The following is a 16,721-nucleotide window of genomic DNA, read 5'->3' as shown; positions in this document are numbered from 1 at the left end:
CTCCCGCCCACAGTTACCCAGTGGCAAACGTTACACAATGTTACAGAAACGTCTCCAACCCAAAGAAACCTGCATGCAAAAAAAATTTAAAAATAGGGGGAAAAAAAAGAAAAAACAAAACTGAAATATAAAGTAAAATAATCCATACAGATAAAAATAAAATATCAACAGGACATACTGTATAATGCCGTTCTCTTGGCTGAAGGAGAAATTCAAACGCTTTAGATTCAGTTCCGCTTCTTTGTAACTGACAGATTATTGAGCTGTAATTTCATTGGGTAGATGTGGCTCCACCCACCACAAAGCCCCGCCCCTGTCTTCCATATAAGGCACAGGACAAAATAAACCCCCACATACAAAAGGAGCTAGCCACGCCTCTGTCACTTGGTAAAGAAGTGTAAATCAACAAATACGGTAAGATGTCAGAAAGCCCACTAAAGTGTACAAAATGTTTTTCCTATTTATATATTTTCATTTTTTATAATTTTTTTTTTTTTTTTGCCTGATTTTTCTTTTCTTTTTGTTTTGTTTTACGTCGAGTTCCTCTAGAGGTGAGAGCTGTGGGTGGGCGGTGTCAGGGGGAGAGAAGGAAGTGAGCTCAGGCAAAAAAAAAAAAAAAAAAAGAGGAAATATTACAAATATGAGAATTTAAAACAAATGACAAGAAACGTGACTGGATTTCTCCTTTTATCAGAAATAAAAATGATCATCAGATGCACGGTGGAGGAACATAAGGGAGAAGAACGGGGTGGGTGGGGCGTCGCTTCGACGAGTGAAGTGGTTTATTGTTTTATTCTGATAACGAGACAAAGTGTCAGTGTGAGAGAAAACTCATGAGACAGGTTAAGAGGGCGAGACGGTTAGAGTTAGCAGTTAAAGAGAGACTGTGTGTGTGTGTGTGAGAGAGAGAGAGAGAGAGAGAGAGAAGGTGTGTGTGTGTGTTAGTGTGGGTGAAACTGAGTTGTTGTTGTTCAGCTGCAGCACTTGCTCTTCCAGCCTGTCACTCCACCTCCACTGCTGATGTCCACATTTTCACTGTTGGGCTCTTTTACAGGCGTCTGCAACAAAAATAAACAAAAACAAACATCATTTTACCCCACCGCAGGTTTAGGTACTTACTGGTTACATTTACTTCAGTAACCTTTTCAGAAAAATGTACTTTTACTTGACTAATTTTACTACGAAGTATTGCTTGTCTTCTGTGAGGAAACTTTCTGGATTTTCTACCCACTGAATGAACAAACCAACATTTTTTAACCAAAAATTCACCAGATTCAATTTCTGATAAAGTTTTATATTGAAAGAAATCAATTTGGAAAATTGTTTTTTGCCTGATTTTGTCATTTGTATAAATAATTTTGGTCTTTGAAATACCAACATTTCCACTTAACTTCATATTTTGGTTCGGTTGCAGAGGGAATTTTTCAGATATTAAATGATTGATAATTTGATCAGTTGCTTGTCACTTCACAGGACACGGAAATATGGATGAGACCACAAATGTGTTCATATGAATGTGTGTGGGTACAGTTGGATAAAATAGAAAATTAATTAACCTATGTTATAGTAAAAGCTACTGCAACATATTAAAGAAAGCTTAAAATGTCAACTCCATCATTTTATCTTAAAATATTTGTTATAATTCTGTTTGATCTTGGTAGAAGGCATCAATAATAATAATAATAAACTAAAGTAGGAAATATTGCAGTGATTTGGCAAGTTAAATGGATCAATATTTAAAGGTGTCCAGCATGATTTACCAACGGAGGCATAAAACGATTGATTTTGTTTAAATATTTCTGCAATAATTTGACATTTTGCTTCTCTCCTGGTTGAATTGAAGAGTACACGTCCAGGAAAACTTGCGCTGACTTGGTGACAAAAGTCACCTGTTGCCCTTCATGATCCCCAGACGGCGTTGATCATTTATTTTATCTGGACAGGAATGCTGCCGGACCTCCCTCACTTATCTACACAGGAACCAACTGTCTGACGTAACAAACAAACTTTGATGCGAAAAGCAAAAAGCTACACAAACCTTTCTGAGGATGTCTTCTGCTAACGTGAGGAAAGCCTTCTCGATGTTGATGTTGGCCTTAGCACTCGTCTCAAAAAACCTAATGCCATGCTCCCTTGCAATCTATGAACACAAAAAGAAAAATAAAAAAACAGACTTGGAAGCCATGGATGTTGTTCCATGAAAGTCCAGTCTAAATATAAAGTTGATCTTCTTTGCAGGGCTGAGATCAGGTATCGCTGGTTTATTGCACAACACTCATCAGGTGAGATGGTGCGAGTGAGCAGCTGATGTCTCATGGTGTGAAAAGGAAACTCATTGTAATCTCTCAAGCTGAGTAAAACTCACATTTTTAACTCAAACGGTGCAAATCATCAATGAAAATGACTTGAAAATATCCTCAATCTCAAAATCCCAATTGGCACAAGAAAAATGTCGTGTTTGTAACGTTTAAAATATTGTGGAAAAACCTGTTTTAACATTAATTGATGTATTTTCAATTAACTATTATTTTAGTAATCGATTAATCAATTATTCTGATGATTAATCAAATTTTAAAAGTCTACAGACTTTTCATTTAGCCACTTAATTTTATACGATATTACAAACATTAAAATATGCAAGTAAACAATCAATTTCGGCTGCCCTTACCGATTATTTTAGTAATCGGTAAATCGATTATTCTGATTAATCAGATATTTAAAAAGCAATAATCTAAATATTTTTTTATTTAACAGCCTAAGACGTTTCTACAATATTACAAAAACATTAAAATATGCAAGTAAACAATCAATTTCGGCTGCCATTACCGATTATTTTAGTAATCGGTAAATCGATTATTCTGATTAATCAGATATTTAAAAAGCAACAATCTAAAGATTTTTTTATTTAACAGCCTAACACGTTTCTATAATATTACAAAAACATTAAAATATGCAAGTAAACAATCAATTTCGGCTGCCATTACTGATTGTTTTAGTAATCGATTAACTGGGTAATCCACAGATTTTTCAATTAACCATTTATGATTATTTTATACAATGTTCAGACATAGAGATTAAAAATATTCAACTATTTTTTTCAAATGAGAAAATTAATATGTTGTTGCCTGAAATACAATAGCAAAGCATTTCATTAGTGAATTTGAACCAGATGAAGACAAAACTTCGCCACATGCAGAGATTTGGGTAAAATCTTTAGAGACAAAGGCGTTTAATTGAAATGATTGTCAATCAATTACTAGTTTAGTAATCGATTAATCATTATCTGGAATATTCATCCTCAAATAAAGACAATTTGCTGAAAATAACTAATAGATTTAGAGCAGTAATTAAGTCCAAACTGTACAAAATAGATGTACATTTTGGATTTAATCGATTAATTGCAATTAATATAATTAATCGGTTCAGGCCTAATTTAATACAGCAATTCAGAAAGTTACTCCTCAAAAGTGCTGATTGCCTAAGAGCTTTTATCACCCCACTTACAGCAACAAATAACACAATTTTAGCTGCTGGCAACATAATTAATTACCTGTAAGATCCATTTTAATGTGGATCCTTTTGGTAGCCCTTGGCTCAGCAGTAAATTATAAAGTTATTTTTGCAGGATAAATTATGTTGCGCAAAGCTTAATATAATGCAGCAAATTATGTTGTGACAATGTAGCTGTGGATTTTAAGCTGAAGCAGCTGAATCAAAATGTGAAAATGTTCTCATAGTTTGTGTTAAAAGACTATAATCTATGTGATAATCTCCAACACATCACATATGGTGAACATTTTCCCAAATGTTCTGCAATAATCTGAGCTTGAAAAGCAGCAGCAACAAATCAGCCAATCAACAGAGAGAACACTGATGGGGAACGGCTCAGGTGGGTCGATCGGCTCACCTGCTCTCCCTTGGCTTTTGGTACAACCCTCTTGTCCTCCATGTCACACTTGTTGCCTAGCAGCATTCTCTCAACATCTTCATTTGCATGCTGGAAACAGAGGAAATTGTTTCTTAGAAATTGTTTCTTTTAATAAGGACAATTCCAAGATTTATTTTGCTAATAAATATCCTAAGCAAAAACAAAACTTGAGTGATATTTTTGGCATGCTGAACGTCTTCGATAATTCCCATCTAATAATCTGTCAAATCTGGACTAAATTATTGAACACTAAACTTTTTCAACGCACAAACAGCAATCTGTGACTAGATTTATTAGTTAATCCCAAATTATTATTAAAGTTGCACAGAAAAATGAGGTGAAAAAGCGACAATGCACGACAATTTAAACATAAAAGCTGTTAGAAATTCAAATATTCAAAAAATAATAATTATGCTAAATAATAGAAAACAATAAAAATTTAATATTTTTTATCCCAAAAAATTATGTCAAATCATAAACATAGTAATTTAATGTTTAATCATCATTATAAATTAAAATAAAAATAATTTAATATCAAATAAATATCTACCAATAATATTGGTTAAAAAAGATTAAATAATAAAAATATTAATTTAATGGTTAATCATCATAAAAATACTATTTATTTAATTTAATAGTAAATCATAAAAAATAATATCAATTATACTGAGGCTACCACAAAACATCTAAAATAAATGGTAAATAATAATATAGCAATTTAAAAGGTTAATCATCAACATAAAACTATAAATAACCGTTACCAAGAGGAAGCCAAGAGTTTATTATTGAACAATAAGAAACTTAGCTTTTGCCCATACTCTAAGAATATCTTTAGCCTATTTGTATATAGTGTAGGAATATAAAAAGTATTAAAAATTGCTTGAATTACATTTAAAACTTGGTTTTTAACTGTTCAAAATGATTTAGCAATCCAGCTTGAAGTTAAAATATAAAATCTGTTACCCTCTTTAAATTTAGCGTGTCAATGGTACACTATTTTAATCTAAAACTGCAAATAGTAATCATTCTTTTATAATCTGAAACTACTTGTAGATTTACTGATGTTTTAAAGGCGAAGCTCAGCTTAAATTAAAACAGACTAGTCACACTCAGTCCATCACGTCTCTCCTGCTCAATCAAATTAGTAAAAGTTGGTCAGAAACAGAAGACGTTCGTCGTGCTCCATAGTTTATTCAAACAGATTTTGTCCACTAGATTAACAACAAATAAAATAGAGAAAAGTGTTTTAAAATCTCAGCTTCTTTGGGGTTTAGAGCACCAAATGAAACGTCAACTTCTCAGCAGGAAATTCATTGTTTCCTTTCCTCTTTAAAAACAGCAACGGTGACACAAATTACAATGACAAGGTCAGATGGCCTCGCCCAGTTTGGCCCGACACTTTCCACTGAAAACGCACCGACTAGTCCTTTCTGTCCACGAGCAAAGAGTTCAGGTTGGCCTTTAAAACAAACTGCAAACTGCATCTAATCAACACAGATCCACTGAATTATTCCCGTTTTGTCCTGCTGGCTGCATTAGTTTCTGTTTCTCACCTCATCAATGTTGCGCAGCCATTTGCTGATGTTTTCGAAGCTCTTGGCGTTAGTGATGTCATAGACCAGCATGATGCCCATAGCCCCTCTGTAGTACGAGGTGGTGATGGTGTGGAACCGTTCCTGGCCTGCTGTGTCCCTGCACAGCAAAAGTTTCACTTAGAAATGTTACATTATCATCAAATAAATTCCAGATAATACAAAAAAATAAATAAATTGTAACATAAAATATATTTCTATACGTCTACAAACAAAAACATACAAAATTGGGTAAATTAGAGAGGAAGAACATCTTATTTTTCATTTTAAATGCATATTTAAAGCTTTTTGTAATGCTTTATAAGTCATTTATGACATTTTATCACATGTTGTTTTTACACATGCACCAATCACTTCCAATACGATATCTGAGGTTTAGTATCAACCGATCTGATACAGAAACATGGTGAATTAACTCAAAACATTTCTAATTAAGAGAGAAAGTTTTCATGTTTCACACTAAAGAACATGTGACAAACAATATAAACTAATATAGGATCCAACTTCATCAAACTGAATCATATTTTCCCAATTTAGACTAGAATCAATACGTTCAAGCTGTGAGTATGTTTGTTGTGAATTGGTTGAATTAAAATTATCTTTATTCTCCATTCATATAATTTTACTTTTTTTTTTAACCATGGGAGAAAATCCAGGAGCAAAATATTTTCTAATACTGCTCAAATTTAAGAAAACATCACAAATTATACTAATGGTAAATGTTGCATCGGCTTCTTCAGATAACTGACATTTTCCTTGGTACTCCAGTGTCACCATCCATCTCCCTTAGTTTCTGACTTTAGCCATTAAGATCTGTATTATCATTGTTATTGTTGGTATAAAAAGATTCCCATCTTGTATGGATGCGAATTTCAAGAACATAACCTGAAAAAGCTGAACGTTTTCAGTGTTTGATGCATCTAAAAAACAGGGGGTAAAAATTTAAAATTTCAGCATTTCACCTGCAAAAAGCCAATTAAAAAAGAAAATTGTTTTATTTCAGTGGCAACTTTCAGCATAATCTTATCTTCTAACAAGACTGTTAAGGTTCATGTGACGTTTTATGTTTAATTGAACTGGACGTGAGGAGTTAAATTCATTTAGCTCAAAGAGTTAAATGAATTGGTTTAATCCAAAACGCCAGAAGTCTAAACAAGTAGATTCCTGCAATGTTTACATGCATCCCTGCTGCAACGCAGCTGAATTAAACGGTTAATTACAGCTTCAGCATGCTATCAAGTTTGGTAAAGAGCAGTTAATTAGATTCAGGGGAGTTGAAGCAAGAATGTATATAAAAACTGAAAACAAACAAACAAAAAAAAGGATAATGAAGTCTCTGTAAGCAAAACTGTCCTTCAAAAAGGGGCTGGTTGAGACCAAATACACCAGATCGAAGCTTTTTGTCGTCCAGTCTTTGGTAGAAAAAGTGACCCATAAAAAGACAATCATACAACTTATTGAGCTTATTTTAAATTAGTTGTTTAATTGATTAATTGCTAAGGCTGTTGCTGTGCACAGAACCCTAACAGCAAGATTATTGTTCACCAATTAAAACACCAAAGCCAGATGTTTGCCATGTAGAACCAGGATAAATGGAATCATTTTGATTAAAAGTCTAGATTGGATTTTATGGAAACATTTGGAAATATTTGACATAAACCAACCCAACTGTGAAGAAGAGACGGCTCCAAGCTGATGTAATAAGCAATAAATCCATTAAAATAAAACAAGCGGAAACATTTCCATTATTGTTTTATTCGTGTCTCTCTGTTTCTACCAAAGACTGGATGACGAAACACTTCAGCTGCTGTGCTGCACTTGGAAAGCAGACAGTTAAACTCCAGCTGGTGGAAATTATCTGTAGTGGACCAACAATGATGCAGCAAATGTCCTGATGGACTGCGGTGACCATTTCCTGTTCTTGCATAGTTCCAGGCTTGAGGGAGTTTTGTCAAACAGATGTTGTACCATGATACAAGTGAGAAACTGAAGCAGCCACACAAATAATAAAAAAGTTGGCAGTCTACAAATAAAAGCTTAAAAAAGGACTTACCAAATCTGTAGTTTGATCTTCTTTCCTTGTAATTCAACAGTTTTAATCTTGAAGTCTATTCCTGTAAAGAAAAACAGACGTGTCGGATGCATTTTACATAGTTTTGCGAGTTTATCTGAGTGACAACACAAAGAAAATCGATTAACTGAAGTAGGGTTGAAATCAATTAATCAAATTCATTGTGATTAATTGGTTGAAATCGATTAATCGTCAACTGGAATATACAGACAAAAAAAATATAAAAGCTATTTGGTGGGGAAAAAACATTTAGAGCTGTAATTAAGCCAAAACTGTATAAAATATCTATAAATTTTGCATTTGAACGCATTTTATAATTTTATAATCACCCTGTTCAGGCTTACTAAAGGAATTCTTATTTTCTTATTTAATATGGAACTAAATTATTTGTATATTTGCATCTTTCAATGCATTTCTAATGTATAAAAAAGGCTTGAGTGGTTAAATGAAAAATATGTAGAATGTGACATTTTTATCCAATTAATCGTCAGAATAATTCACAGATTAATTGATTACTCAAGTAATTGGTAGATGGAAGTTTATGTAGTGTTGTGGCAATTACACAAAAACAGACGAGTCAGATGAAAGCCAAAGAAAGAGATTAAGGAGAAGATGAGTGGAAAAAGAAAGAACGCGTTTCGATTCTGAAGAGTTATGTTTGTTCCTTTAACCCCAACAGTTCAGGCTGAAATCGAGGTAAAAACCAAAAAAATAAATTGGGTGCACCCAGGATTGATACGATTAATCGTTTCAGTCCTACTAAATACATACATCTCCACCCTGGCATATTTATTATTTTTAGCACTGTTAGTTAAAATAAACATGCAAAACAAAACAAAAATCAAAAGATAATGATTTTGTAGATTTCAAACAATATTTCACATTATAGAAATCTTTTTCTTCCCTCTGGAAGGAGTTTAAACTAAACTTTTTTTTTGTTTAATAACATAAGTGTTTTTGTTTTGAGGTGTTCTGATAGAATATAATACAAATTAATTTATGGCAGCTACTTTGGGAAGAACTGTGACATTCAATGGTTATTTTCATAAGACATTTAGGTCAAATATTGTAAAGTCAAGTGATTTAATTTTAAAAAGTATGAAAAAGTACAGCACCAAAATGAAATAAACCACCATTAACACTAGTTAGAAAAGTTTTCATGAGTTGGTTGAAGATCTAGTCTAAGCCCTGTGATTCATTCCTTCTTGTGAACCTCGTTTTTGGTCAGTTCTGCTTCAGTCAGGACGTTTTCCTGGTCAAAACGTTGAAGAAACAGCTGCGTTTTAGGAGGGGTGGAGTCGCAAAACAACGAAGGAACTGCCTGCCAAAATGTGACTCACCAGATATTATGGACACCCTTGGGGGAGAAGCAGTGGGAAAGAAAGTTTTAGTTGCTTCAAAAGACGCATAAATAATATAATCCGGGATGATGTATAGAGAAAAAGGGACAGTTTTATTGATAACAGTCCATTATTTTTAAACACTGGCCTCAGCATTGGGAAGTTGGGTAAAAAAGATTCACTGGAAAATGGACATACTTCCCTAAAATAGGACTTCAATGACAATCTAAGCTGAAAGAGGATCAATTCTTTCCAAACATAAATACAAGGCACTTTCCAGTTGCCGTGGAAATAAAAACCCCAGAAAGCATTTTTTAAATGACAGATCATCAGAAAGATATTAAGCAAGAGCCAGGTCATCCTGAAGAAAAGCAGCCTGGATAATGACAGAGGGGGTTTCCCAGCCGGGTATTTTGAGAAGCAGCTGTCTCTGAAAAGGTATGAGACCTGGGCCGGAGGAAGACGACATTCCTCTTCCAGGTTTTCAGTTCTGCTCTTTACACAGTTTTCAAAGTTTGCATTTAGGGGTAGGAAGATGATTTCCATACAGCTACGCTCAGTACAGCGTTTGGAATAATTTTAAATCAAAACAACAACAATCTGGAGCCATAAACATATGTAGTCATGGTTAATACAGTCAAAGGAGAAACTTCACCACAAATCTTAATAGAGTCCATTTTTATCAAGTGAAGCGGCAACTAATGATTATTTTAGTGATTGATTAATCGATTGTTTAACGATTAATTAGATTTTTAAAAAAGGCACATTCTGTGAATATTCTATGTAATATTAAAATACATAAAATATGCAAATAAGCAATTCAATTCCTATTTTAATTAAGAAATGCATTTTATTGCCTAAAATCCAATAAATTGTTGCATTTTATTAGGTGGCATCAGATATATAATATACTATACGTGTATAAATAAACATTTATTACTAAATAAATTATTTATTAACTAAATGTATTTGAGGTAATAAAATCTTTATTTACTTATAAATAAATATTTATTTATTATTATATAAAGATTTATTACCTAATGCATGTTTATTTAGGCAATTAATAATTTTATTGCCTAAAATGCAATAAAATTTATATTAAAATAAACATTTTATTGCCAGGAATTGCTTTAATGATTTGTAGTAACAGATGCATGTGCAGTAAAAAAAAAAAAAAATCTGAAATCAAAATGTGAAAAACTTGGTCCTTTCTGCTTATATTTTTTCCACAGAATTTAAACAAGGTAAAGATAAAACAAACATTTACTAAATGTTTTTTTTATTTTATCTAAAATGCTAATTGTAGATATATTTTTGGCTTTGTTAGTATTCTGAATATGTTGTTCTTTCAGCAAATTTCCTGTTTTGAGTCTATATACATCAGTTAATGATTAGTCGATTACTAAATTAGTTGATTTCAGTAATTGATTAATCACAATTAATCGTTTCAGCCCCAATTCCAAGCTCACAAAAAAATACACTTATTTATAGAATTTGGTTTCCATGCTGTTATTGTTTATATTTTATTTTGCAAGTATTTCAAGAGAATGGTATGTGTTTGATTGTCCAACTTTAATATTTTATTTTGGATGATTTTTTTATGATCGAACAGTAGATATAAAAGTAATAAGTGAAATAGCAAGTTAAAAAATAACTTAAGGAATCACTTGGGAACACATTTCAAATTGCAATTATTTCCCAGGCAGCAACACTAAAAAAAAACAAAAAACAAAAAAACGGCATATAATATTTCGACTGATTCCAATGATTGCTGGCAACTTTACAAATGTAAATTAAAGGTGGAACAAAGATAAAAATGCAAGTTTCCTAAACTGAAATCAGCACCATGTGGGAGCAGTTTCTGCTAAATACCAATTTTCATGTTACAACCATCAGGGCTGAAATGCAGAAAAAACTCGAGCAGCCTTTCAGACTGCACAGCAAAAATGACATGAAACATAATTTTACACAAAAAAAACACTGCAATATTTTACACTATTTAAGAGCCAGTGGTTATAGCAGAGTGTGTAAGTGTATCCAAGTCATAAAATGTGAATTACTAATCAATTTACCTTCGGTAAGTACCTAAACTTTTCCCCCCAAACGCAGCTCAACGTGCCAGAGGGACTCATAAAAAACACAATAAAGTTTTCCCTTTTGCACTGATTGGTAATAACTTTGAAAGTTTAGCAGTGGTTATAACTGAGTTTATTGCTGGTTATACAGAGACAACATTTATTACGACCTGTGCGTTTCTAGTTTAACACCTGAACGGTGCGGTTATGAGAAAATGGGCCGTGCCATTGCTTCCAGTTTATTTATGTCAAACAGGTTTCAGGTGAGATCTCCATCTAAGCTCTGCTCCTTTCACAACTAAGACATCAACAAGTTTCACCAAACAATCGACTTTAAAAAACAAACAAGACAAAAAAATATATATATATATAAAAACAATGACAACTAAAACCTGTTCTGCTGACTTTAGGCTGTTGAATTCAGTTCCACATTTCTATAAATGAAAACAGAAAACGCTGCTGCCGCTGCCAAGATCAGCAGGCCAGGGCCAAAGGTCACTCTTGTTCTTTTTTCCTCTCACTGAAAAGCCTGCTGGTCGACTGTATTTAAGAACTACAACAAAGATCTTAAAGGATTGGTTTTACTCTGCTCTTTTTAAGTAATCTTAAAAAGGGCACTTAAAAACACAATCCTACCAAGTATTTTTGTTTCTAGTAACTTTCAGCTAGATATACAAGGTTTCCCCCTGAAAACTTGCTAAGGCCGGTGGTTGGGCCGTTGTGTTTTTGAGTTAAAAATGTTTAAAGTTGACAGGAAATTTTAAAATATCATTTGATAATTATGTGTTATTGAAACATTGGAATATTATTACCTGAATACCAACTAAAAGCCTTAAAAAAATGCAAACATTGTATAAAGACTCAAAAAAATAAGCAATGCTTAGCCTGGTGGGGGCCCACAAGTAAAGCCTGGTGTCCCACCAGGCTTATAATACACTGAGGGAAACCCTGATATAGGAGTCAAAATATCCTTAATACTGATGAAAAAGTTCTAGCTTCACTGTCAGGTTTCACTTATAACTTTGAAAAGATGTCTCGTTATAAGAAAAATAATCTGCCTGTGGAACTAGAACGTTTTCATCAATGTTAAGGAATTGTTGACTTGAAACAAGCTAATATATCTTGTAAAAAGTTACAAGTTACAAAGATAATTCCTTAACTAGACCAAAAATACTTAGTAAGAGTTTGTGTTTTTGCAGTGTATTGCAAATCGTAGCAAAGATGCAGAATGAAAAGTTACTGGCAAATTACTTTTGTCTTACTTTAATTGTACCAAGATATTTGAACTAAAAACTAGACCAAAAATACTTGGTAAGAGTTTCTGTTTTTGCAGTGTAGTACAAGTCGAAGCAAAGGTGCAGACTGAAAGGCAGAAGTCTTCATGTATTGGCAAGCTCTGCAGCAGCAAAGCAGTTCATGTCTCAACTACGACAAATTAATCCAACTTGGACGCCGCTGGAAACAGCTGCTTATACTCAGGATAACTTAACAAGACATAAGTTATTAAAAAGAAATGTCGAAACGAAAGCCGAGTCCAAAGGATCAGGGACAATAATGTCAGAGCACTCTAATGTTTCATTACTACTCAGCGCGGGTCTTAAGCAATAAGAGTAAATGGAGGCCTCGCTTTGGCTGCGCCGGGATTTGACATACTTTGACACTTAACTCATGCAAGTGCGATTTTAGATGCAAGTGTAAAGTAAGGTAGAGGAAAGAGGCTGATGATGCCACCTTGGAGGATCGTTTATGACTCCCACTGGAGGATCTAAGGCATTCATACACTCACAATTCAAAGCTTCTTTGCTTTTCAGTTGCAAAAAGCTGTTTTAACTTGTAATGCTACATAAATTGCTTAAATACACCCAACAGGTTTGTTTGTTTATCCTTAAGACAACAATCAGATGTAATTCTGCAATTGTTATACAGAGTTTTGTTGACCTTATTTCAATGATTGAGTCATTAAGTCATCTTGTGTCATGTTGTGGCAACAGCTACAAAGTCCTTAAAGCCAGAGAACCTGTTTATGGTTAACGTCACCTCGTCTGTAGCCAAAATATTTTAACAAAACTGACTTGTTTCCTTTATCCCCCCAACAAGGTCTCCAGTGGTATATTCTGGTTTTAATTATTCAGCTATGGCTGCAAACCAAAATCAATGTCACCTATTGGCAATATTTTACAAAACAAATGTGGATCTGTGTGCCAGTAATACTAAACTGATTTAGTTTTTTTCAAAACAAACAAATAACATGCAAAGTTTAAACTCTTTAGTTTTTTATGTATTAGGTACAGTATTTATTGACAATAAAAATGCAAACTTCTATCTAACTTAACATGTAATAATTACAGAATGCAGGCAGAGTGCAGCTGTATGTTTCTTTACAGCAGAGAAAATTTGGCTGTTCTGAAATAATTTAAGTCATGGAAACTAAAAGAGCAACTCTATCACTCTATGAAGTTTAAAAAAATAAAGTTGCCAAGCTACAAAACACATTAACGTCAAACACAGACTGCAGGATGGATACATTAATAATTAGCCCAAGTAATTAACCAGCTACTATCAGATAATTATGTTTGTGTTAATCTATAGAGAGCAAAAGACTAAAAAAATACATTACAGTTACAATACTATAGCTACAATAATCATAACGTTATAACATTTTAGTAGCAGTAGAAATAAATATTGCTTTTAGGTTGTAAACAAAAACAACAACAATTTGTACTGTTTTTAATTATTAGGGATATACAATGAAACAATGATCATAATGTGAACATTTCCTACTTCTGCTCCCACTTTTGGAAGTTTTGTTTTTCTACTCTTACAACAACGAAAAATTATTTCAACATCCTCAATTACAATTGGGTGAGAGGAATCTATTTTGCTACCAAAAATAGGCTACAGTGTGTCAATAATGCTACTTTAATTTATACTTTTCAATTTTGGATGGGCAATTATTATTTCACCTATTGTTATTATGAAAAGGATACTTTATTAAGCCTTAAATCAACTGTAAAAGTAACAAGAAAATCTAATATATATTTGCAAACCCCCAAAACATTTTGAACTACTTTCCCAAAAGTGTTCAGCAACAGGTGGGGCAGGGAAGTGCTGCATTACTCCATGGCAAGAACTTTAAAGGTATAGACAGCTATAACTTTAAGTATAAAAACTTTACAGTTTAAAAACATTGGTTTGCATTAATACCGAGACAAAATATGACTGAACATAAAGATTATGAAGGTTTTAGTGGCAGATTTGCAAAACCTTAAACTGTATGTAATGATAGATTTATACCACTTTTATTATTACTGCTAAAAACGCTCTAAACTGTGTTGTATTGCATTATATTTTGATAATTTTACCTTGACATTGCTTATCCCTTTTTTGAAAGCATCTTTTTTGATTTGTAACGGGAGCATTACTAGTTATTGCGCTGCAGGTTTCACAATATAATTAAAACAGATTACTTTCTATTATGAGTCCAGATTGCTAGAATCCCTGTCAAAAAACACACCTAGAATTCAATTTATTTCTTTACTTCCTGTTAGCAACATAACAAAAATGTGTAGTCCTACAAAACAAGGTTTTTATTTGTCAGAATAGAGGTACAATTTTTTTAATAACCCAAATAGTTTATGTTTTCATGCTATTTAACAAAACGACTTGATCGAATCAGTTCTCTTTTCGTCAGCTTTTCTAATCCTGACAAAATATGCATACATCTCAAAAGCGCAACAAATGATGGTAATAAATGTGGTTGACCCACTTTCTAATGTATTTGACGCATTTCTATACAATGTTATGCTAATACCTATTAAACCTGTTAGGAATAATGCTAATTTTTGTGATGAATAACAGGTTGTTATGTAAATTAACAACAAAAACTGCTGCAGCTGTTTGTTTAAAAACTACAGACATTATCTTAGCATTGTATAATTTTATTGTAATGTCCTTTCAATTGGATATATAATTCTTTTGAGTGTTGCTTGTAATGAGCTTTTATTCTGTGGCATTGACAGTGGTGGCTTTTATAAACAAATTTACATATATCTGCAAAAGATACCGTCTAAATTGTAAAAGCAAACAAAGAATATTTATTATCTGGCTGTATTGGAGAAGCTAATGCTTGTCATTTGGTTTGAGGAATAGTTTTCAGAGTTAGTCACAGTATGGCCGCCCTGCAGTGCTACCAACACGTCGTTGTTAGCCACTGACATGACAAAAAATACCTCTACATTAACTAACACTTAGAGCCGGTGTGAACGTAAACTATCACAGTGTTTTATTCACTTAAATAAGAAGCAACAAAAACAGGGGTTATGGATCATCCCATAGGTTTTTTAAAGAACAATCCGAGGCCTGGAGAAACGATGCATGCTAGCAAAGCAGCTAACCAAATATGTCCTGCCTACCATTTCCAGCTGCATGGTGGGGGTCAGATGACTTTCCCAGCAGTCAAAAACCTCCGACAGAGGTCGAAAACTATCAGCAACACCTCCAACTACAAGCCCAGTTGTGTGTGTGTGTCATCTGGAGTTCTTACCTATGGTAGAGATGAAGGTTGTGTTGAAGGCGTCGTCAGAGAAGCGGAACAGCACGCAGGTCTTCCCCACACCCGAGTCGCCGATCAGCAGCAGCTTGAACAGCAAGTCGTACGTCTTTTTCGCCATTGAAAAATAATTATGTGTTCACCCAGATACAAAAAGAAACAAAGGACAAACTAGCACGGCTATGTGAAGTCTAATTCCAGCTCCGTGGCCAACTTGACCAACCCGCTCCAGCCCTCCTGGCTGTTAACAGTTAACAATCTGGGATTTGTTGATTAGCTTTGGCGAGCTAGTAGTAGGCTAAAATATCACCCAAATAAAGAACCCAAATACGTGTCCAAGAAGTTGATATATCCCGAACTGTTTCTTCTCTTACAACATGAGAACAAAAAGCAAAAAAAAAAAATGGTATCTCCTCCCGTGTGATTCCTCTTTTCCACTCTCTTTTCTCCCACACAGTCGGGACAAAATGGCTTCTCTCTACGTCTCTGCCCCAACTCACTCTTTCTTCAAACTAACTGCGAGCTAATTCAAATTCTCCGCACACGCCGTCATTCCAGAGCCCCGCCGAGAGCTCGACTGAGAAGAACTGGGAATAAACCAAACATGAAAGTAAATTAAATTCACTGTCTGCTAGGTGTAATTTAGCTTTTCAGATGAGATTAGAGCAGAAATACAGACGACCGCCGTCGCCTTCGAATAGGAGCCACAGCGGCGACTCCCTGGACCAATGGACACGCCTTCTCCCAACCTTCTGTCAAAACATAAGCTTTTGATTGGTTACTGAATCTGCCACTTGGTGGTATAACTTACTGTGATTGGTTGAAACTGTAAAGCTCGACCAGTCAAGGGGCGTGCTTTAGCGTGACCGATAGGCCAAATGTTACTGCGTGAATCACCCTGACATTACGGCGCAGAAGTCCCTTTGCCTCCCAGTGTGAAAACCCCCCTTTGAGCCAACATGGACGCCAGTTTCATGCGGATCTCTGACCGCTCGGGTGTGTTTTCATGGCAAGTTGGCACTTGGTGAGGTGACCATCCCAGCTGTGAGTCAGGCAAAGTGATGTCATATAAGTACTTCGGTTCTTTTTTACGGGCGTTTCCCCACGATGAACCTTTGGGGTCACTTATAAAAAGCGTCGGAAGACTTTTGTTTTGTTTTACATTT

General features: G+C 34.1%; 1 protein-coding gene across 1 annotated transcript; it reads right to left on the bottom strand.

Moving 5' to 3' along the window:
- Nucleotides 1–484: 484 nt before the first annotated feature.
- Nucleotides 485–16,278, bottom strand: LOC103153996 (ras-related protein Rab-10). Its single transcript, XM_007575157.2, has 6 exons — nucleotides 15,550–16,278; nucleotides 7,574–7,634; nucleotides 5,482–5,620; nucleotides 3,908–3,997; nucleotides 2,039–2,140; nucleotides 485–1,058 (listed from the first exon to the last, which is right to left on the bottom strand). Exons 1-6 carry the CDS (start codon nucleotides 15,674–15,676, stop codon nucleotides 972–974), a joined length of 606 nt encoding a protein of 201 aa, XP_007575219.1. The 5' UTR covers nucleotides 15,677–16,278; the 3' UTR covers nucleotides 485–971.
- Nucleotides 16,279–16,721: the final 443 nt, after the last annotated feature.

The sequence above is a fragment of the Poecilia formosa genome, unplaced genomic scaffold (assembly GCF_000485575.1).
Source record: "Poecilia formosa unplaced genomic scaffold, Poecilia_formosa-5.1.2 Scaffold1, whole genome shotgun sequence".
NCBI classification, from domain to species: domain Eukaryota; kingdom Metazoa; phylum Chordata; class Actinopteri; order Cyprinodontiformes; family Poeciliidae; genus Poecilia; species Poecilia formosa.
This window is presented reverse-complemented; position numbering and strand designations above follow the sequence as displayed.

Excerpts from the sequence above, each read along its gene's own strand:
- LOC103153996 (XM_007575157.2), bottom strand. The coding sequence starts at position 15,676 with ATGGCGAAAAAGACGTACGACTTGCTGTTCAAGCTGCTGCTGATCGGC. Across the intron at positions 7,635-15,549 it reads AACCTTCATCTCTACCATAG|GAATAGACTTCAAGATTAAA; the intron begins GTAAGAACTCCA and ends TTTTCTTTACAG. Across the intron at positions 1,059-2,038 it reads CAGAAGACATCCTCAGAAAG|ACGCCTGTAAAAGAGCCCAA; the intron begins GTTTGTGTAGCT and ends TTTTTGTTGCAG.